This window comes from Pantherophis guttatus, chromosome 4, assembly GCF_059756535.1.
Source record: "Pantherophis guttatus breed Tessera chromosome 4, ASM5975653v1, whole genome shotgun sequence".
Taxonomy (NCBI): domain Eukaryota; kingdom Metazoa; phylum Chordata; class Lepidosauria; order Squamata; family Colubridae; genus Pantherophis; species Pantherophis guttatus.
The window spans coordinates 82473292-82495824 of record NC_142066.1 but is presented as its reverse complement, the minus strand read 5'-3'; the positions used below and the strand labels follow the sequence as shown (position 1 = coordinate 82495824).

Below are 22533 nucleotides of genomic sequence, written 5' to 3'. Positions count from 1 at the left end.
ATAGTCTTCGCCAAAATGAAGGGCTACCCGTACTGTCCTGCCCGGGTAAGCGCTGCCACCCAGGCCGAAGGGAAAGCGCCACGGGCTTTGTGGTGGCGTGGCTGGGCCTGGTCCTCTCCCCTCACAGGGGGCCTGCCACCTGACCAGCCACTGGCGGCTTCTGTGTCTCTCGCTTCGCTTCTTCACCGTTGGCAAGCGCTGTCGCAGCCGAGTCTTCTTATATAGGGTGGGCCAGAAGCACCCAGAGCCAGCTGAAAGCACTCGAGCGATTCGGAAGCACCAAGAGTGAGCCAGAAGCGGTGAGCGGGCAACCGGGCAACCAGACAGGCGGGGGAGAGGCAACCAGGCATTATTGCTACTGGTTTGGTGAACTGATGGCAATCATTGCTACTGGTTCTCCCGAACTAGTCCAAACTGGTAGCATTTCACCCCTGTGTTACATGTATTTCAACATTGTGTTCTGTAGTATCCATCAACAACTGGGCAATGTCTAAATGTGTAAGGACTGTAACTTTTCAATTTCCCTACCAGCTACTTAAGAGTCCTGAGGATTGCAGACCCAAGATCCCATTGAGGAAATGTGCTTCTCTGAGGAACTGATATATTTAAAAAATGCAGATTTCAGATTGCAATTAGAGGCACATTCTTCAATCTAGTACCTTAAAAAAAATTAGTTCTAACTAATGTATAGCAACTTGTGAGCCAAGGTAAGTTTTGGTAAGAATTGCATTATAACAAAATTAAGAGCACTACAAATTTCCATCTCTCTGTTAATGCATGTTAAAACTTTCTTTAGAAGACTTTATTTACAGCAGTGTGTTCCTATAGGAGTTACTAATCTGATATGTCTCATTTATTTTATTTAACAAATGGCATCTGCAGAGGTCATACAATCACTGATATAATAATGTAGTTTAAATAAAGCATCAGCAAACATATTATGTTTGTTTGTGTGTATGTAATATGTGGACAATAAAGTATAGCAGATAATATATTAAATTAAGATAAATTCATTATAATATGGAACCATAGAATTGATATGGGATACATTTTATGATTCAATATCTAAGGAAGCTAACTATCTAACTTAACCGCTTCTGGTGTGGCTGCAGTGAGATCATCTCAGGTGCCTTGAAATTTCCTGAGGAGACATTCTTGAGCTATATATTTTATCATTTTTTCTGGTGCATCACAGTCACATTACGGGCTCTTGGCCATTCCTCATTTAAAGAGCTTTGCCCTAGTTCTGGCATGGCCTGTCTTGATTCTATTCAGGTAGCTCCACATTTTTCAGGACAACTGCATTCCTGGAAGTCATTTTTATTGGATATGTACTGTATGATCTGTTTGATTGTGGTTATTAAAAGTCACCCATCTTAACTGCTATTCATCATCTGGATTGTAAGACTGTGATATGTTATTCAAAATTGGTTTCCCAGATTTAAGCCTGGTGAGAGATGGTCTAATATTTTATATATTAGAAGATTTTTTTAGAGCTGATGTGATGTTTAACTTATTCCACTATCAAACTATCTATTGTTTGTCATCTGAAATCAGGAGGGGGCAATGTTAGAAAGACCATGCAGCCATGAGAGCAATGTGGATTTAAGGGTTCCAGATATTATTCTCATTGTGTCCTTAAAATGAACATACATCAAACTGTATGACAACTTCTTCCATACACAGTTGCACAGTATTCAGCAATAGAGCATACTAATGATTGTACCACTATACATAATGTTTTGGCTTGTGTTCCCTCAGCCTGTTCCTGCAATTTTCCTAATCAAGTTATTCCTAGTTATCAGTTTTTGTCCAATTAATTGAGCAATCAGATACATCTCCTGACTGGAAAAGAATAATTCAAAAGGAATCCAGGAATATTACAGCAGAAATCCTAGAATTGGCAGAAATATTGTAGTTAGCATGAGCTAACTACATGTGTGTGCATACATACTTCAGAACAAAATCGTTAGGAACTCTGAGGACTGAAACATATAACCTTCTGAGGATGAGCCTACGTTGTGTTTCTCCACTGGCTTTGTTATGATCAATGTTTTGTGTTGACATCCACAATCACCTTATGTTAGTTAACTGCAATAGCAGACTGAAAAAGGATCTCAATTTTAATTCTGAAGAAAAAAACACCTAAATACCCAAATCTGATACATGCCTCAAATTTGTATAAGAGATCTGTATCAGTTGTCTAGGCAAAGATCTGTGCCCAAATATTACTGAAAATATAGAGGAGAGGGGGAATATTTTTTTATATAAGAAATTGATATGTGTTCTGATTGAAAAGTAACATATTCTGAGGTAAGGCCTTGCCAATAATAATTTTTTGAAAAACATTAATACTGTCAGTTCTGATCCTCAGAACTGAAACTCTGCACTGGCCAAGTATTTTTATGTGTTCTTTTTGTCAAGTATAACATGTAGGACCAAGAAGAGAAGGAGCGAAGCTAGAAATACTCTTAAATTACGCTGCTTTTAAAAAATTAAATTAAATCCCCCTCAGATGTTCTGCTTATATGTAATTAAAGGAAAATAGATCATTTTGTCCTTTCTATCCCATTTTGAGAATGTTTGTATCATTCAACCCCTCTTTCGATAGAATTTACAAAAGAATAACATTGACAATAGTTAGTGAATTGGGTGAAAACACTCACCAGTTGGTTTTGGTAGGCAGTGACAGCTGTAAACACTGTCTCTGGAAATATAAATGTCCTGAATTCTTCAGATTTCAAGTTAAGCAAGGAGGCTGTGTGATCCTTCTTTTTGATGATATGCACTCTAGGTTGATATTTGTGCATTGAATTCAGTATTATCTAGTGAGGATAAAAGGAGGGAAAACACAATCAGAATCATTTTCAGTCAGCAAATTATATTGTCTTATCCATCAAAACTGCTATACCAGAAGAGGACAAAAAAGACATGCCAGATTATTGGCTAGTATCAGAAGAAACCATAGATCATTTGAGTCCTGGTCTTAGTCCTAGGCTCACTTCTACTATATACCAATTGCCACAAATTAATTCCATTCCATGCGGTTCAGTAAGAGGAAGGATGCTAAATGTTTTAAAATGGAGGCAGATAAAAGTCAACATGGTTTTCCTCCTTAGTTTTTGTCACTCAATCAGATTCCCAGGAGGGTTTTGGAAGTCTCAGAGGTACTGGTGCCAGATAGCTTCAAAACAAAGGGTAAGATTATTTATACTTAAATTCCCATTTAAATAAATAACAAGGCAATTTACATTTCTTCACATACAGTCTTGATATAGCCAGACATACAATATTTATCCTAAATTTAAATATGGAGATTGACATTTTACATCAGGGATGCAAAAGGCTTTTGGCTAAGAGTCACATAAATATAAACATAAATATGGTATGCTGAGGAACTTGCTTCAATATATGGCAGAATCAAGACAACTATGGTTTAGTTTCATTAAACTGATATTATATTATTATGTAATATTATTATGTAACAATATCTCTAGACATCTAATACTTTCCTGCTTCTGTCACCCAAGAGAGTGGACTAAATGAAGGTTGCATTCTCAAGTTTTGCATAATTGCAGATTCCAACATTTAGACTTGTTTTATTGCTCTTCAAAACATATCAAACAAAAAGAAGATAGGGGAAATTTTTCAGGACAGAAATTATTAGATAATTAACAGTTAGCTGTTACAGATGTCTAAAAATGGCCTTTCAGAGCAGAAGAATAAATGCAAAATATCTTCTGTGATATAAGATACTGTTACATGCCCCATCTCCTCCTCTCAGTCCATAAAACTTCACAGTTTTTAAAGTTTTCTTAATAATCATAGGAACAATTATTATTGGGTTTTTTGGCATTTCCAGCAGGTATGGCAGAAAGAACCTGAGGGTGGAGCATTGTTTTCCCTTCTCACTGTCAGGGTTCCAAGTAACACCCCCAATGAAAGAAGACTCTAAGGCCAGAAGTTTCTCAAAGTTCCACTTTATTACAGATGTCATATTGGCACATCTGGAAAAACCCAGAAGCTTTCAGATTCCACCCAAAAGAAAGTCCAAGTCCCTTCCCCTGCACCCACATGTCCATCACATGGTCCAATCAATCCACTGTCCCAACTGGAGATGCCTCCTAGTCACGCCACTCCAGGTGCAGGCGGAACGTCCTTGACTCCCAGAGAAAAGAATGTTGTTATGGCTAAATATCTCTACAATTCCATGCAATACCCCTCCCAGTTTCCCACAGCACTAAGTGTGACAGCCCTGAAGATCCAAAGAAAAAGATGGCCTCCAGGGCTAACACTCACAGAACCAGGTACTCACATGACCATGCTGATCCAGCTCATTGTTTGTGAGTTTCACTTTTTCAAAGGATACCATCTGCTTCAGCAATTGTTCCCCAGTAAATGGAGAATCTGGATGCACATATAGCCTGGAAAGCCAAACAACAAAGCTCATCAAGGCCCAGCAAGCAGATAGAGACACAGAAAGTTAGCTAGCTAGATAGATGCTTTCCATAAAACATGAGCATTTAAACTAGTAGGCATCATTTTCAAAACTTTAATTCAGTTTGGCTAACTATATTTAGGCTCTTCTCTTAAACCTACATAAAAGGGGGAAAAAGCACCAAAGAACAGATATAAATCTAAATGATACTTAGTTTTAGATGAAAAACATGTTAGAAGTAGAGGAAAAGATTCAGTCATAAGATTTTGCAAGATATTTGCATCAAACAAATGAACTAAAAAAAACCACCTTTTTTATTATTAGAAGCTCAGTTTTCTGAAAATTAATTATTTGGGTTTTTCCATTCTAAATATTATTTTTTCTTATTCTTTTCCATTGCGACTCATCTTTCCTAGTCCTTTAACTATTTCAAGTGATGATTTGTCTAAACTGGATAGGAAATACTAGTTTCATACTTGGAATTGCAGCAGGAGGGGGCTGGATGGAGACTTAAAAAGATAAATCTTAAATAACAGTATGCTGATATTATAGCTTAGAAAGGGGGGAAGTTACCTGTGTTTGATGAAATCAAAGATATTTTCCTCCAAGTTATTTTCAACCAGGACTACAGCCATCTCTCAGTGTTAAAGCACATTCAAAAATGACTTCAGGAAACTCAGAGTAAACTCCAAGAAAGATTCCCATTATAAATCTGGAAATCTAGCAATATACATAAATCTAGCACTAAACTATAGGAACCAGTTATCTGACTGTGTTATGATCCTACTGTGTTTTCCACATTAACTTGATTATTAAGACATAGATTTTCTAGCTTTTCATGCATCAATCTCAAAAAATGATAGTAGGATAATTTCATATTAGATGATCCAAAAAGACTTCTTTTACCAGCAATCTGAGCAGTGATTGATACACCAGATTCACAATGGACTTCTGGCACTTTGCATTTAAAAATATTGATTAAAAGCCTATATAAAGTAAAACATCTACAGTAAAACATCAATGCATTATTATTCATAAAAATATTATGAAGCTAAATACCACTGCTTATTATGATCCTGATTCAAAAATGGCTTTTCTGGCATAAAGCACTTTTTTTTCCCAGACAGAAGAAATAATATAAATTGCAACAGGGTTCATGAAGTAAAAGAATATAATATTTTCTGCTTGCATAGTTTTGATCCTCTCAGGGTATAGAAAATACTTCATTCCATATTTTTGCTCTGGAAAAATTCTAGATCCATATCCCTATATGAGTAAGGACACAGCATAGTTTACTTACAAGCACACTGTTAAGCTGCAGAGCAGCAACCTCCAGTGAATTCCACTGAAATCAACAGGAAATTCTAAATAAATATGACCAACATAAAACAGACCTACCAAGTACTTCATCTACTGGTCTCACCACAAATAAATGTTTCTATTTAAGGCTATTATACCCTGGGCCTTTAGAAAGGCTCAGACATATTTTTATCTCTTCATGAATGCTTAATGATTCCGTATATGAAGTGTGGTCTCCGCTATCTTTTTGTCCAAATAAACTACACTGTTTCTCAGTGAAGCTATTCTGACCAGAGCTTGAAATAACAACACATAGGCATTTTCCATTGAGATGCAATGGCCTTCTCCAGATGCCTTCCAATTATGAACTATAGTCACCCTTGGAAAAATAGGTTGAAGAAGCATGGGTGAAGTATTGAAAAAAGACAAAACTTAGCCTATAACATTTACTTTTGCTCCGATATAGATAGGTTTTTATGAAGATCAAATTGGGGATAACCATGTTTGTGGTCTTGCATTTATTGGAAGAAAAGCTGGATATAAATGGCAGGGTGGGTGTTGAGCTAGCAAGAACCATAGGCAATATAGATAGTTCTCTTACAGCCATTCATTTAGTGACCATTCAAAGTTATAACAGCACTGAAAAAAGGGACATGAACACTTTTCATATTTATGACTCTTGCAGCATTCCCATGGTCATGTTATCAAATTCTGGTTGCTTGGCAACCACCATGTATTTACAAAATTGCAGTATCTCAAGGTCCTGGGACTATCATTTGCAACATTCTTAGGGAGCTTCTAACAAGCATAGTCAATGGGGGAAGCTAGATTTGCTTAACGACCACATGATTCACTTAACTTCAATTAGTCATATAATAATCATGGCAAAAAAGTTGTAAAATGGAGCACAATTTACTTAAAAATTGTCTTGCTTAGCAATGGAAATTTTGGGCTCAATTGTTGTAAGTCAAGGGCTACCTGTATAACCAGTGCATAAACAAGAAGTTTATGCGGGGGATGATGTCCTGGCGATTAGGGGGTCCTTAGGGCCAATTTGTCCACCTATGGCCCATGACGTGGTGAGAGGGCTGATTCACCGATCCGTTGGAAGCATTTTCGGCTCCAGAAGACCTTTTGGGAGAGCAGTTTATGGCTGGCTCTTCGGAACAGCTTGAAGTGAGACGGGCGGTGCTGGCGGGGTGTAAGATGGCGAGATAGGCCTGGAGCTCCGTGACAGCCGACCTGCATCCGTCGGAGGCTGCCGGAGGGATGGCGGTGCGCGGCTGCGGTGACCATCTGGCACCCTAGGCGAGACTCCGTTGAACCCTGGCGATGGCAGGAGTTGCCTGCGGAGGCCAGCGGTGGGCGGAGTCGGCACGGAGGAGGCCGATGGTGATGGCAGCAGTGATGACGGCGCCCAAAATGGCGGTTACCGGCAGCGGTAGTGGGAGTGGTGGAGACCAAAGAGGCCACAAGCGGGAGAGCAGGGACCTGCCTGACTATTTTCAGCGGAAACTCCTGGGCGACGGAGGGATGCTGACCCATTCATTGTTGGGCCAGCCCTGGACCATCTCCCAGAGGCCTCCCCCCTCTTTTTTCTATGTGTGGGGGGGGGAGTTAAACCTTTATGCATGGAAGACCTGAAGGTGGCTAAGGAGATGGGAAGGGGATTGTAGTGTCTACCATGGGGGCTTTGCTTCTGCAAAATGACTGCCTTACTCCATCTCCCCCCCTTCCTGTATTCTCATCTCCCGTGCCCCTTTTGTGGCCGGATATTCGGCCTTTTGTTATCATTTGCTATCCAGGTTTGTCGTTTCCTGTATGTCAGGATGAGAGTTTCCCTACTTTTATGTTATCTGAGTCTCCCTGGATTCGCCTACTACATATTTCCCACAGACTATCCATGTCTCTGAACTCAAGGATTGGCTATTCCATCTGTGCCTAGGTACAACATTGAAAGAACCGGACTAAAGCAGCTGTTTTTCTCCCTTATATCTGGTTACCATGAGAGGGTGACCGATGTTTACATCCGAGTTCAAAATGGCTTAAGTTTTCTACCGCTGATGTGAGAGGTCAGTGGGACTAAAATGACTTGTACCTCTGATTGATACTCTCTCCACGGGACCCTGGATAGCTAGGACATGCCTACCAGCTATGGACTATCTATCTACAAAATGTACTCGTTGGGAGAACTCCTCAAACTGTGAGATTCCCCCCTCTCGCAGGTCTGGCCCTCTGCTTTATCGAGGGCCTATCTCGATGACGGACTTTGGAGTCCGGAGAGATGGCATACAGCAAAAAGAGGGTTATGGGTTTTTTTAGGGAAATTTTTTAATAGGATTTTAAGGGATTCTGGGAGGGGGGTAGGTTACGTGGGTTTGGGGGAACACCCACGGGGGAGGGTATCTGGGCCAGCCAAGGGGCGTGGCATGGGAGGTGCGGACTCAGGGGTCAAGGAGGGGGTTAGAGCTTATGATACAGATGGCCATGACATCAATACTGTAGGTGGGAGGGGCAGATATGGCGGGAGCAGGGGCCACATCATCTTGCGGGAGTGCGTCCTCGCTGGTTGCAAGCGGTGGCACGCTCCGGCCCCCAAAGCTCTTCTCGTTCCCCAGGTTGTACGGAACCTCGGGCCCCAGGCCTTCGGCTGATGCTGTGCAATGCCAGGTCCGTGGTAAATAAAGCCCCCCTCATTTGTGATCTTATTCAGGAGGCGGGTGCGGACCTGGTGGGTATTACGGAGACCTGGTTGGGCCAGGAGGGGGGAGCCCCCCTTGTTGATATGTGCCCACCCGGTTTCCGTGCATTCCATCAGCCAAGGTCACAGGGGAGGGGCGGAGAGGTGGCGGTTGTCATTAACGAGGATCTTGGACCGAGGGAGGCCACTGTTCCTCAGACGGCTGGATGTGAGTCCCTCCTTGTGAAGTGGGGTCATAGGGTGCAGTTCGGCTTGCTAGTCACGTACCTGGCTCCCTGCCACGTGGCAGCAGCCCTGCCCAAGCTGCTCGACGTTATAGCTGCGGTGGCGGTTGACACCCTCAGGCTTATGGTTATGGGGGATTTTAACCTGCCATCAATCGGCGAGATGTCTGAGATTGCTCAGGAGTTCATGGCTTCCATGATGGCTATGGACCTGACCCAGTTAATTTATGGCCCTACTCACATGGGGGGACACACACTGGACCTGGTTTTTGTCTCTGGACAGTGGTTGAGTGATCTGGAGATAGGGGATATAGTGATTGAACCCTTGTCATGGTCAGATCACTCCCTCCTTCGCCTGGACCTTCAAACTGCCACACCTTGCCGCAGGGAGGCGGAACCAACCAGGTGATTCCGCCCCAGGCGCCTGATGGATCCTGATAGGTTCCAGATGGAGCTTGGGCCACTTCCTGAGGTTCTGGCACACGACTCGGCTGAGGACTTAGTAGCCGCCTGGGATAGGGCGGCTGCTGGGGCTTTGGACCGAGTCGTGCCTTTGCGGCCTCTGACCCGGCGCCGGTCTCACCTGGCTCCTTGGTATACTGAGGAGCTGAGGGAGATGAAGCGCCGGAAAAGACGCCTAGAGAGCAGTTGGAGGGCTAGTCATTCTGAATCCGACCGGACACTGGTAAGATCTCATATTAAGAATTACCTTGTGGCGATAAAAGTAGAGAAGAGTAACTACTTTTCTGCTCTTATTGCATCATCAGATAATCGCCCAGCCGCCCTCTTTAGGGTGACCTGCTCCCTGTTCCACCAGGGGGTGCGGGAGGACCCCTTGGAGGGTAGAGCTGAGGATTTTGTACAATATCTGTATGACAAAATCGCTCAGATTCGGGAACAGCTGGACTCTGACTGGGTAGATCCAGGGGAGATGACATGGGCAGGTCCTGAGAATATTATATGGGAAGAGTTTGATCCTGTGACTCCCGAAAGCGTGGACAGGATACTGAGCAGACTGAGTGCGGCCACATGTTTATTGGACCCGTGTCCCTCCTGTTTGGTACTGGCCTCCCAGGAGGTGACGCGAGGCTGGCTCCAGGGGATTATAAATGCTTCTTTGAGTGAGGGTGTCTTTCCCACCGCCTTGAAAGAGGCGGTGGTGAGGCCCCTCCTCAAGAAGCCCTCCCTGGACACGGCTGTGTTAGCAAATTATCGTCCTGTCTCCAACCTTCGCTTTGTTACGAAGGTTGTTGAGAGTGTGGTTGCACGACAGCTGCCTCAGTACCTGGATGAATCGACTTATCTAGATCCATTCCAGTTGGGCTTCAGGCCCGGGTACAGCACAGAGACGGCATTGGTCGCATTGGTTGATGATCTCTGGAGGGCTCAGGACAGGGGCTGCTCCTCTGTCCTGGTCCTATTAGACCTCTCAGCGGCTTTTGATACCATCGACCATGGTATCATGCTGCACTGGTTGGAAGGGTTGGGGGTGGGGGGCACTGTTTTACAGTGGTTCTCCTCCTTTCTCTCCGACCGGTCGCAGTCTGTGTTGACAGGGGGGCAGAGGTCGACCCTGAGGCCCCTTGTATGTGGGGTGCCGAAAGGATCGGTCCTCTCGCCCCTTCTGTTCAACATTTATGTGAAGCCACTGGGTTTTGGGGTGAAGTACCATCAGTACGCTGATGACACCCAGCTGTACATCTCCACCCCAGACCACCCCAATGATGCCCTCGAGGTGATGTCCCGGTGCCTGGAGGCCGTACGGATCTGGATGGGGAGGAACAGATTCAGGCTCAACCCATCCAAGACCGAGTGGCTGTGGTTTCCGACGTCCCGATATAGTCAGTTGGTGCCATCTCTGACTATTGGGGGTGAGTCGTTGGCCCCCACAGATGGGGTTCGCAATTTGGGCGTCCTCCTGGATTCGTGGCTGTCTTTAGAAGAGCATATGGTGGCCATGGCCAGGAGGACTTTTTATCAGGTTCGCCTGATTCGCCAGTTGCGTCCCTTTCTGGATCGGGACTCGTTACGCACGGTCACTCATGCCCTTGTCACCTCACGCCAGGATTATTGCAATGCTCTCTACATGGGGCTCCCCTTGAGGAGCATCCGGAGGCTCCAATTGGTCCAGAATGCGGCCGCGCGGGTGGTGATGGGAGCGATGTGGCGCTCCCATGTGACCCCCTCCTGCGCGAGCTGCACTGGCTCCCAGTGGTCTTCTGGGTGCGCTTCAAGGTTTTGGTTACCACCTTTAGAGCGCTCCATGGCTCAGGACCAGGGTACTTACGAGACCACCTTCTGCCACCAGTAGCCTCTCACCGACCAGTTCGCTCCCATAGAGAGGGGCTCCTCAGGGTGCTGTCAGCCAAACAATGTTGACTGGCAGCCCCCAGGGGAGAGCCTTCTCTGTGGGGGCACCTGCCATCTGGAACGAGCTCCCCCCGGAGATACGGAGGATCCAAGACTTACGCATCTTCTGCCGTGCCCTAAAAACGTTTTTATTCCAACAGGCTGGTCTGGCCTAACTCTCCCTTTTAAATTGGGTTTTAAATGTTTTTTAGATAAATTGGATGTTTTAATTTGTTTTCTGAGCCTAAATTATTTAATCTGTTTTTAATAGTTTTTTAACTTTTGTATGTCTTTGTATTTTATCTTGGCTGTTCACCGCCCTGAGTCCTTTGGGAGTAGGGTGGCATACAAATATGATAAATAAATAAATAAAGTAGAGTAAGGTATCGTGACTGTTCTCCTCCCCACCCCACCCCCATTGACTAGTAATTGTTTGTTAGAGCAATAACTCAATTTGTACAGTTTGTACAAGTCAATTTTTACCATGGATTGAAAAGAGCAAAGGATTGTTTCTTTCATTCAAGGAAAAAGTAAACACTCTGAATTTGCATTCAGTAACACAAAACCTCAGAAAAGATAGAAGAGATATCAGCAAGCTAGAACTCATAAGGATAAGGTACCTCTTTCAGACTTTTGGTTGGGTTAATAAAGCTATTTAAACAATGACTCACAATAGATTTGTTTTTTCTGAAAGAATTTTAACCTCATGCCTGCACAGCATACTGTACCCACAGACAAAGTTGTTTCACATGTTGACAGCAGGAAAAGAAGGATTTAATGGTCATCTGTGATGAAATGTTATGAATGAGAATGCTTTCAAATGATGCTGGATAATCCTTCTCCATTACAGAGTTGGCAGTTGTTGTGCTGAAAGTTATTTCTGTATAGATGTTGCAGAGAATGCTTGAGTGTATGAATGTTACCAAAGCTCAGCTACATCGCTGACTTTTTCTTTCTTTCTGAGTGCCCCTTATAGAAGAAATGAATATACAAGTCCTTCCGAGATCAACAAATAAATTTAATTTCACCAACTTGCTAACCACAATTACTACTGTTTCAAAAAATACATTTGGAAGTAAGAGCTTTAGAACCAAAGTTTCAGAGCACAGATGGTGATCATGAAAAGGCAAATTCGAGAGACTTCCAGTGGCACTGTAGGCGGGAAAAGGGGAGGAAGAGAGCAGACGGGTGCAGGTAGAGCTCCCCAAGAAGCCCCAGGAACAATTCTGGGGCTCGAAGGGTGAGAGCTCCCTGGAAGCCCGACAGAGCTCCAGATCCGGGACGTTTCTGCTTTAAGCAGAAGAAGACGCCACGACCACCCCTGCAAACAATGCTTTGAATAAACATTGGATTTGGAAGCAAGCTGAGCAAAGCCAGGAGACATCAGATTTGCAAGTACTAAACTTTAACTCCAAATGTGTATTACTTCCTTCTGACTAACTAAGGGGAGAAAGTGAAACCAAGATGGCAATTGAGTCTTAATGGGGTGTGAAAGTGAAAGTTAAAAAGGAAAGTTTCGTTTAGCACTGGCAGCTCCTGTCTAAAATTAGAGATCTTTGCTTTGAAAAAAAGAAGATTAAAAGGCTAAAAAACTATAGCAGTGCTTTTAAAAAAAGGATTGATATTATTTAAAGACTGGAAATTTTTGGATTTGGCTGATTTGTTGTTCTGGTTGCTGAATAAATTCAAATTGAAAACTAAAAATGGCTTCAAAACGAATAAAGACTATTGTTCCTAAAAGTGCTGGGAGCTTGCCAGCTCAAACGTCCAAATTGCAATCTCTCTCTGTTCCAACAGAACCACCAGTATTAACACTTGAAATGTTGCAGGAAGCCCTTAAAACACAAGCCTCTGTTACAGAAAAAAAATTACTTCTGTGTTTGAGGATAAAATTCAAGATGGAAACTAAAATTCAAACTAAAATTCAAATTGGAAACTAAAAATGGCTTCAAAACAAATAAAGACTATTGTTCCTAAAAGTGCTGGGAGCTCGCCAGCTCAAACGTCCAAATTGCAATCTCTCTCTGTTCCAACAGAACCACCAGTATTAACACTTGAAATGTTGCAGGAAGCCCTTAAAACACAAGCCTCAGTTACAGAAAAAAAATTACTTTGGTGTTTGAGGATAAAATTCAAAATGTTGCTGAGGAGATGGTTCAAATTAAAGAGTTCATTCAAAAACAAAATCAGAAAATTAGAGAAGATATTATCATGGCAGTCCAAGATCTGGCAGGCCATATTGAAACAATAGATGAAAAAGTGGAAGAAATTAAGCAGTCTAATGAGAACTTGGAAAATAAAATGGGAGAGGTCCAGAATAAGATGGAAAGAGCAGAGGCCGATGTGATAATGATACAATACAGAGATATGGAATTTGCTTTGAGAATAAGAGGTCTCAGAGAAAATAAGCAAGAGAATTTGAGAGAGATTTTTTCAGAAGCATTTGCACAGATAATGGGAGATCAAAAAGCAAATCTGGAATGGCAAATTGACCAAATTTACCTTGTCAACTCATGGGTTGCCAGACAGAAACATCTACCAAGAGATATTGTAGTCTATTTTACAACAAGGAGAATATGCAATGAAATCCTACAAGTCACTTTTAAAAATAAACTTCAAGTGCAGGGGCAGGAGGTTTTAATACTGAAAGAAATCCCCCCCCAAAATGTTGAGAGCCAGAAGGGATTATGGTTTTCTGGTGGAAGAACTGAGAAACCGTCAGATACAGTACAGATGGGAGGTTCCAGCTGGACTAGTGGTGAACTATTCAGGAGAAAGATATTGTCTTAACTCAGTGTGGAAGGCACGAGATTTCTACACCAATGTACTAAAGGCTGGATGCCCACAGTCCCCAGAAGCTAGAAGGAAGACAGAAGCAGAGGGGGCAAGAAAGGGGGAGAAGGAAGAATTGTTGGCACAGGCCCAAAGGGGAGCTTTGATTACTCAAGAAGATTTAATATAACTTTCGACTACTGCTCAAGCTTTGGAGGTACTCAAAAAAATAGAAGAACCTAAGGATCAAAGACAGACCCGAGCGGCAGCCAAGCGTCAGGAAGAATTAAGAGTGCAGCAACTCCAGATGATTCAAGAAACTACAAAAACAAAAGCAGTGGGAGGAGCAAGGCCAAAAAGCAAAATGCATGGAGATTTCCAACAGATGCTCCAAAAGCTTCAGGGGGCCAAGAATGGCAACTAGATTTCTGACTTGGAATGTTAGTGGCCTAAATTCACCACAAAAGAGGAGAAAAATATTTCATTATTTGAAACAGTTTAAAAATGATGTAATCTGTCTACAAGAGACTCACATTAGAATGAAAGATCAAAAATATTTAATAAATGCAAGGTTAGGTATACATTTTGTTGCATCTGCTCCCGAGAAAAAGAATGGTATAGTTATATACCTAAAAAAAGATTTAATTGCTAAATTAATTGAAGCAGATGATCAAGGAAGATTTATAGCAATTGAACTTTTAATAAAAGGAGAAAAAATACTTTTAATTGGAGTATATGCACCAAACTAACAACAGGAAAAATTTTACAAGCTTTTACATTCCAAGTTACTACCATGGGATTATAAATCATGCATTTTATTAGGCTATTGGAATGGAGTTTTGGACACTAAAAAAGATAAGAAGGGGCTCTTGCACGTGCTAGATTGCAAAAATCGTTTTTTGAAATGATGGAAGATATCTGGTGAGAGAGGAACTCTGAAGAAAATGACCTTCTTTTTTTTCTGATAGACATCAATCTTTCTCTAGAATTGATTTCATATTAATTACTAATGATCTTTTTTCTAGGGTGAAGAAGACGAAGATCTGCCCAAGAGTTTTAACGGATCATAGTCCAGTTTGGATGGAATTAGAGTATGGAATGGGATTTAAGAGGTCTTGGAGGTTAAATGAAAATCTGTTTAGATATGAGGAAAATGTAAAAGAATGTAAAAAATTTATGAAAGAATTTTTCATTATAAATATGCATAAGGGTACGTCTATGGAAATGGTTTGGGATGCAAGTAAAGCATATATGAGAGGTATCTTGATATATTTGAATAAGAAACATAGACGTAAGCAGGGGGAAAAAAGGGAAGGACTTAAAAGAGGAAATTAAAAAAAAAAGAACAAGCTTTGATATTGAACCCAGCAGACAAGAAAATAAAAGAGGCAATTAACTTACTGCGAGGGCAATTTAATATGCTAATGGCAGATCAGGTCGCAACTACAGTAATTTGCAATATGCTAAACATAATACTTTTTGCAATGCTAAACCTGGGAGATGGTTAACATATCTGTTAAGGAAAAAACAAAAGTCACAGATCATAGAGAAAATAGAATATAAAGGTAAAGAGGTTTATCAGCAAAATATGATTAAAAAAGCATTTTTAGAATTTTATACGAGGTTGTACGCTAGTGATAAAATTCGAAGTATAGATGTAGATAGATACTTACAGAAAGAGAATATTCCTATAATTACAAGAGAGCAAAGGGAGGGTTTAAATCAACCAATAACTTCCGAAGAGATTATGTTTGCAATTAAGCAGTTGAAAGTGGGTAAAGCCCCTGGGACGGATGGTTTGACAGCTGCTTATTATAAACACTTGCAGTTAGATATAGTGGGACCACTCAAAGAGTTATTTACCAAAATACAATCTGGAGATGTACCCCCATCCTGGAGGACAGCTTTTATTTCTCTGATTCCAAAGGAGGAGCAAGACCACACTCAGCCAAAAAATTATAGGCCTATATCACTTTTAAATACAGATTACAAAATTTTTGCTAAAATACTAGCAAATAGGTTAATGACAGTCATGCAACAAATGATTCAAAATGATCAAACTGGTTTTATAAATGGTAGACAAATGAAGAGTAATGTAAGGCAAGTGGTTAACCTATTAGAGTATCTGGGGAAGAACAACCAAATCCCTGCGGTGCTAATATTTCTTGATGTGGAGAAAGCATTTGATCGATTGAATTGGCATTTCTTATTGAAAATAATAGAAAAGATGCAGTTTGGAGAATATTTTACACAATCTATTAAGGCAATATATCAAAAACAAACAGGGCAAATAATAATTAATGGTAGTTTAACAGATACTTTTAATATAGAAAAAGGAACAAGACAAGGATGTCCCTTGTCTCCATTATTGTTCATCTTGACTTTGGAATTTTTGTTGAGTAATATACGTGGGTCGGACAAAATAAATGGAATTAAAATTAGGCAGTATGATTACAGAGTACGAGCATTCGCAGACGACTTTGTTGTTACTTTAACCCAACCATTACAGTCGGTTGTAGGTTTAATGGATATAATTAAGCAATATGGACAAGTATCTGGATTTAAAATAAATGCACGGAAAACGAAGATAATAACTAAAAACATGACTACAAATCAAAAAGATGAATTAGAAAGATTAACAGGATTTGAAATAGTAAAAAAAGTTAAGTATTTGGGGGTTTATATTATGACATCAAATGTGAAATTATTTAAGCATAATTATGATCCGTTGTGGCAAAAAATACAGAGAGAGATGGAAAATTGGAAAAAATTACAATTATCCTTGTTAGGAAGAATAGCAGCAGTAAAAATGAATGTTTTGCCTAAGCTTTTGTTTCTTTTTCAAATGATACCAATACTTAAAAAAGATGAAAATTTGAAGATATGGCAGAAGGGTATTAATAATTTTGGGCAGGGAAGAGACCGAGAATAAAACAAAAATAATGCAGGCTATATGTGAAAGAGGAGGTCTCAAAATGCCCAATTTAAGATTATATTATGAGGCAGTTGTTCTGTCAGCAATTAGTGACTGGATGAATTCAACGAAAGAAAGAATATTGAATATTGAGTGATATGATTTGGTTTACGATTGGCATGCTTATGTATTATATGATAAGAAAGTGGATAAGACTTTTAAAAGTCATATATTAAGAAATGCTTTACTGCGTGTCTGGAAAAAGTATCAGTATAAATTAAACGACAAGTTACCAATGTGGGCAATACCCAGACACGTGATAGAGAATATAAGTGTAGAGCAAAACAAAGATGTTATTATTTATAAAGAGCTTCTTAATAAGGAAGGAGGTATATTACAACTAAAATCTTTGAATCAATTAAGAGAAGAAAGGACAATTCAAACATGGTTTCAGTATGGACAGCTGCAAGCTAGATGGAGAGAAGATCAGAAAATTGGCATCTTGCAAAATGAGGAGAACTTGGTAAAACAAATTAGAGACCAAAGTCAAATGCATATAAAAAGGTTGTATAATGCATTGGTAGAAATAGATTCAGAAACAAAGCTACTTAAGGATTGTATGATAAAATGGGCACAAAACATTGAAGAACCAATAATGATGGAAATGTGGGAAAAATATGGGTTAGAAATGTAAAGTTTACGCAAGCCCAAAACTTGAGAGAATTTTTATAAAATGTTTTATAGATGGCATCTAGATCCTAAAAAGCTACCCTGTATGTATCCAAGTTCGCAACCTAAGTGTTGGAGATGCGAATGTGATGATGCCACGTATTATCATATATGGTGGATGTTAGAGTGGCGCAGGGAAAGAATACACGAGCAGCGAGTGGTCCGTTCAGCACTTTATTACCGAGAATCAGAACAGCCGACTGTGCTGCCGGGCTCGCCTTATAAAGGGAGCCGGCAGGCAAGCCGGCCAATGACAGATCTTCAAATCTCCCGCCGGTGGACTAGCCAATCCGGCGGGGATGCCTATATACAGACATAACACCCCTCAACTCCTAGTTCTTAGTCCGTCTCTCTAGTGGTCCATACATGACGTAGTCACGCAGGTAGGCGGGGCGCTTCCCCATCCTAACTGACTTACGCAGATCACTTCTTGCCTCACTGTTGACCCGTGCAGACGAGGCTCTTATCTCTCCCGGTTCCCTCCTTGGAACTGGAACTCGGCCGTCGAGTGTGCGGACTCTGGCCCAGTACCTCCGGCTGGGTTCTCAGAACTCCTCGGCGGCCCCGGGGAACGATGCTTCGGCCGCTGCAACTCGCCGCTGATCAGCAGCGGACGCCTGGAACTCGGTAAGTTGATGGTTCTTTTCCCTTCCTTCTGTGGCTGGTTTTCGGTGCTCAAGGCATCCGCTGTCATCCAGGTCCTTGGTCTCGGTTGTCGCTACAGCCGATGTGATTGTCATTGGGGGTTCTCGCAATTCCGGTGGTGGTAGTTGGCCTGCTCTGCCGGTTTGGAGCAGCCCGACCTTCCTGGGGTGTCGGAGGCCTCCCTCGCCTGGGTGTTGTAGGCCTACCTCATCAGACTGGTTTTCACCGTTTCCTCTGCTTTCCCTCCACCTTTTCCGGAGCTGGTTGACATGGCGTTTGACGATTTGTCCTTCTCCCAGCTCCACTTGGTACGACCTCGGGCCCGTTGTTCTGCTGATTACTCCCTTCAGCCACTTCGGAGGCTCGCGGAAGTTGAGAGCATAGACCGGGTCTCCCTCGGTGAAGGTGCGCAGCGGCCAGGTTGCACTCGCTGGTTCTTGGTGGTTGTACTGGGAGTGTAGCCGGTCCAGCTTCCTCCCCATGAGTAATTCGGCTGGACTTCTGCATGTGGTGGCGTGTGGGGTGATATGCTCTGTGAAGAGGAATTTATCGATCCTCTCCTGCCAATCCCCGGCGTCCATCTTGGTGAGAGCTTCCTTGGTGAGCCTCACCATCCTCTCAACTTGCCCATTTCCAGCCGGCCTGTATGGGGCAGTGAGGGCATGGCGGATGCCCAACTCGGCCAGGAATGATTCCCTCGGCTTGGCGGTGAGCTGTGGCCCGTTGTCCGACACCAGGACGTCCGGAATGCCGTGGGTGGCGAAGAGTCTGCGCAGGGCCCAAACAGTTGCCTCAGTGGTGATGGTGGCATTTGGATGACCTCCAGTCATTTGGAGAAGGCATCCACCACGATGAGGAGGTAGTTGATAGAGCCTTGATAGTACAGTGGTTTAGTGCACCCTGTTATTAACACAGCTGCCTGCAATTTCTGCTGGTTCGAATCTCTCCAAGGCTCAAGGTTGACTCAGCCTTACATCCTTTCTAAGGTAGGTGAAATGAGGACCCAGTTTGTGGGGGCAATAAGATGACTTTGTATAAAATATACAAAAGAATGAAGGCTATTGCTTAACGCATTGTAAGCCGCCCTGAGTCTCCGGAGAAGGGCGGCATATAAATCAAATTAAAAAAAAAATTGCCTGCCATAGGCCCCACAAAGTCGATGTGAACGCGGGACCAGGGGGCACTAGGCATCTCCCATTCTGCGGATTGGGCTTGTGCTGGTGCTGGTCTGACCTCCTGGCACAGGGCGCATCTGGAGACCCATTGCTCAATGTCCTTGTCCAGGGTGGGCCACCAGACGTAGCTTCTGGCCAGTGCCTTCATCTTCACAATGCCCGGGTGCCCATTGTGAAGGATCTCCAGGGTCCTCTTCTGCAGCGGTCGCGGTATCACTACTCTGTCACCCCAGAGTAGGCAGCCCTTCATCGTTGAGAGTTCGTGCTGCTTTCTTAAGAAAGCGCTGAACTCTTCGCCCACTTTTTCTGTTGGCCAACCCCTCAGGACCCAGGACATGACTTGCCTGAGGGTCTTTTCCTTCTTCGTGTGGGCTGCCACGTCCGTGGAAGATACTGGACACTGCAGGTCTCCGTCGATATGGAAAAGGTCGAGGGTGAGTGAGGGGTCTTCCACCAGTTCCTGCTTTGGGCACCTACTGAGGCATCTGCGTTACTGATGGTTTTGCCGGGTCTGTGTGTGAGAGTGTATGCAGCCAACTTCTGCAGTGCTGCCACGAAGTCCTTTATGGATTCGCCCTCCTGTTGATTCCGTTGGCTGAAGGTGAATCTGTTCACCATCGGTGTGCCAGTCGGGGCGTAGTGTTCCTGGAGAACGTCTTGGAGGTCGCTCCACACCATGGTCTCGATGTCCTGGGGTGTCACGAGGTCGATGGCCATCTCCAGGACTGCCGATCCGCAATGTGCCAGGAACAAGGCTCATTTGCGGTTGTCCTCCAGGTCTTCATAGCCGTTGCTGGTCAGGAATTGGAGGAACCTAATCATATAGGCTTTCCATTTCTCCTGATCAGGGTTGAATGGTGCCAGCGAGATTTGTGGCACTGCCATGGTTCTCGTGCTATCAGCTCTAAGTGACTCCAGCTCAGTGATTTGCTCTGTTGAATCGGGCTGGGTGGCAATCGTGCCACGAGGTTCTTGAAATCCTTTGTCGCCAGTGTTAGATTGGCACAGGGAAAGAATACGCGAGCAGCGAGTGGTCCGTTCAGCACTTTATTAGCGAGAATCAGAACAGCCAACTGTGCTGCTGGGCTCGCCTTATAAAGGGAGCCGGCAGGCAAGCCGGCCAATCACAGATCTTCAAATCTCCCGCCGGTGGACTAGCCAATCTGGCGGGGATGCCCATATACGGACATAACAATGAACATCTAAAAAAATTAAGGCATTTTGGATAAAAAATATGGTGGATTATTCAAAATATTCTCAAAAAGAAGATAAAATTTACTCCACAGTTCTTTTTGTTAGGTATAATTACAGATTGTACGGTTATAGAGACTAAATTGATTTTAAATTTAATAACAGCAGCCAGACTTTTGGTGGTGCAGTATTGGAAGAAGGAAGACTTACCTACTATTGAAGAATGGATATTAAAAGTAGTGAATTTAGCAGAGATGGCAAAAATTTTGGCATATTTGAAGGACCACTCAAACGAAAGATATATATCGGAATGGAGAAGATGGATTGACTATATTCAAAACAAATATCCGACTAAAAAGCTTCAAATAGCTTATGAATGAAACCAACTTTTTCTTTTTGAATTATGTTTTGTTAGTGGACAGGGGAGTTAAAAAGCAAGACAGAGTTTGGAGCCTATAGAAAGTTAGCATATTTTAGTTTATGTTTCGTAAATGCTATACCCTGTATTTGCTCTGGAAAGTCCGGGGTGGGGGGAGGGGGTTGGAGGGAGAGGGGGGAATGAGTAAGGTGATCAGATGTCCCGCTTTTGGCGGGACAGTCTCGATTTTCAGCAATTTGTCCCGCGTCCCGCGGCGTTTTAAAAAAGTCCCAATTTTTCATTCTGCCTCCTGAGCCCCAGCTGATGGCTAGAGGGAAAAAAAACTGTTTAAACTCTTGCCATGGGGCTTCAAAGGGCCGCCCTACAGGTGATCAGTGTAAAGAGTTCCTGGAGCAGATTTTTTTTCCCCTAGCTATGCTGAAAAAGTGAAAGCGAAAGCAGGGTCTTTGGTGCAACGTGACAAAATGAGGCAGAGAGAGATTTCTTTTTCTTTTTCCTCACCAAAACAGGTAGGTGCAACACTGCAAACAATGGGAAATTTAGGAGGAGAGTTCAAGATTTTAAAACACAAAAGAAAAAAAGCTCTATTTAACTAGGGAATTGTAATAATTGAGATATTAATTGTATATTGTGTTGAAAGCAGAAATGGTTAACTTGTGGTTTGGAGGAATATATGGGGGAAATTATTTGGTTTATTATTATTGGTAAATATAATTAATTGATTTGTAAGAAATTGGATTGCATGGAAATAATTGGAATATTCATGTTCATATTGATATACAAAAAAGATAGTTATATAACTAATTGATTTATATTAAAATGTTGAATTTGTATTAAACAACTGTATTACATAATTACATAATTAACCAATGTGGGGATGGATATAAAAATAGATGACAATGGGAAGGGGTATAATATAGAATAGAAGGGAAAAATTGAATTTGATTAAGATTAGAGATGAAGATGAAGGCTAATATTGTTTTTTTTTAAAAAATAGATGAGGAATAAATATGGCAAAAAGGAAATATAGAAATCGTAAATTTAATTGAAATGACTAAACACTGTTTAAATTTGTGAACCAGCCAAATATTCTGTCCAAAGAAAATACATTGTATGTTTGTATGTGTGTTTCTAATTATTGTTATTTATTCATATTTGTTCTCTTTTATTCTTTAAAGTTTAACAATTCATTCTTTATCTTAATATCTTTATATTTGTTTGGGGTTGGCTTTCTTCCCTTTCATCTTTTTTATTGTACAGCAATTTTTCTCCTCAAACCTACCACCTCTCTCTTTTCTTTCCTTCTTACTTTCTCTTCCCCCCCTCTTCTTCTCCTTCCTACTTCCTCTTCCTTTCTCCTTCTCCTCTCTTCCTCCCTCTCTTACCCTCACTCCTACTCTAATTTCCCTTCCCTTCCTTCATCCTCTCTATTGCTGTATCCTTTTATGCATATGGACTACTCAGAGGGCTGAAAAAGTTATTTTTGACTAGTCCTCACACTTTTGACCAGTCCTCGAACTTACGACTGTCCTCACATTTTACGTTTTTTGCCCTATCTTATCACCATGGTGAAGAGAAGCAGTTGTGAAATGAGTGACATGGTTGTTAAGAATGCTGCACAGGCATAAATGTGAGGATGGTCATAAGTGTGAGGACCAGTCAAAAGTGTGAGGACCTGTCAGAAATGACTTTTTTCAGCCCTCTGAGTAGTCCCTAT

General features: G+C 42.2%; 1 protein-coding gene across 1 annotated transcript in view; it reads right to left on the bottom strand.

Moving 5' to 3' along the window:
- The window catches only part of TBX20 (T-box transcription factor 20), a 61210-nt gene that overhangs the window by 25704 nt on the left and 12973 nt on the right, over nt 1–22533 (bottom strand). The window contains exons 4-5 of the mRNA XM_034409747.3: nt 4316–4424; nt 2667–2825 (exon numbers count right to left, since the gene is read on the bottom strand). Of these exons, the coding sequence (XP_034265638.1) occupies nt 2667–2825; nt 4316–4424 (268 nt within the window). The remainder of the gene's footprint in view (nt 1–2666; nt 2826–4315; nt 4425–22533) is intronic.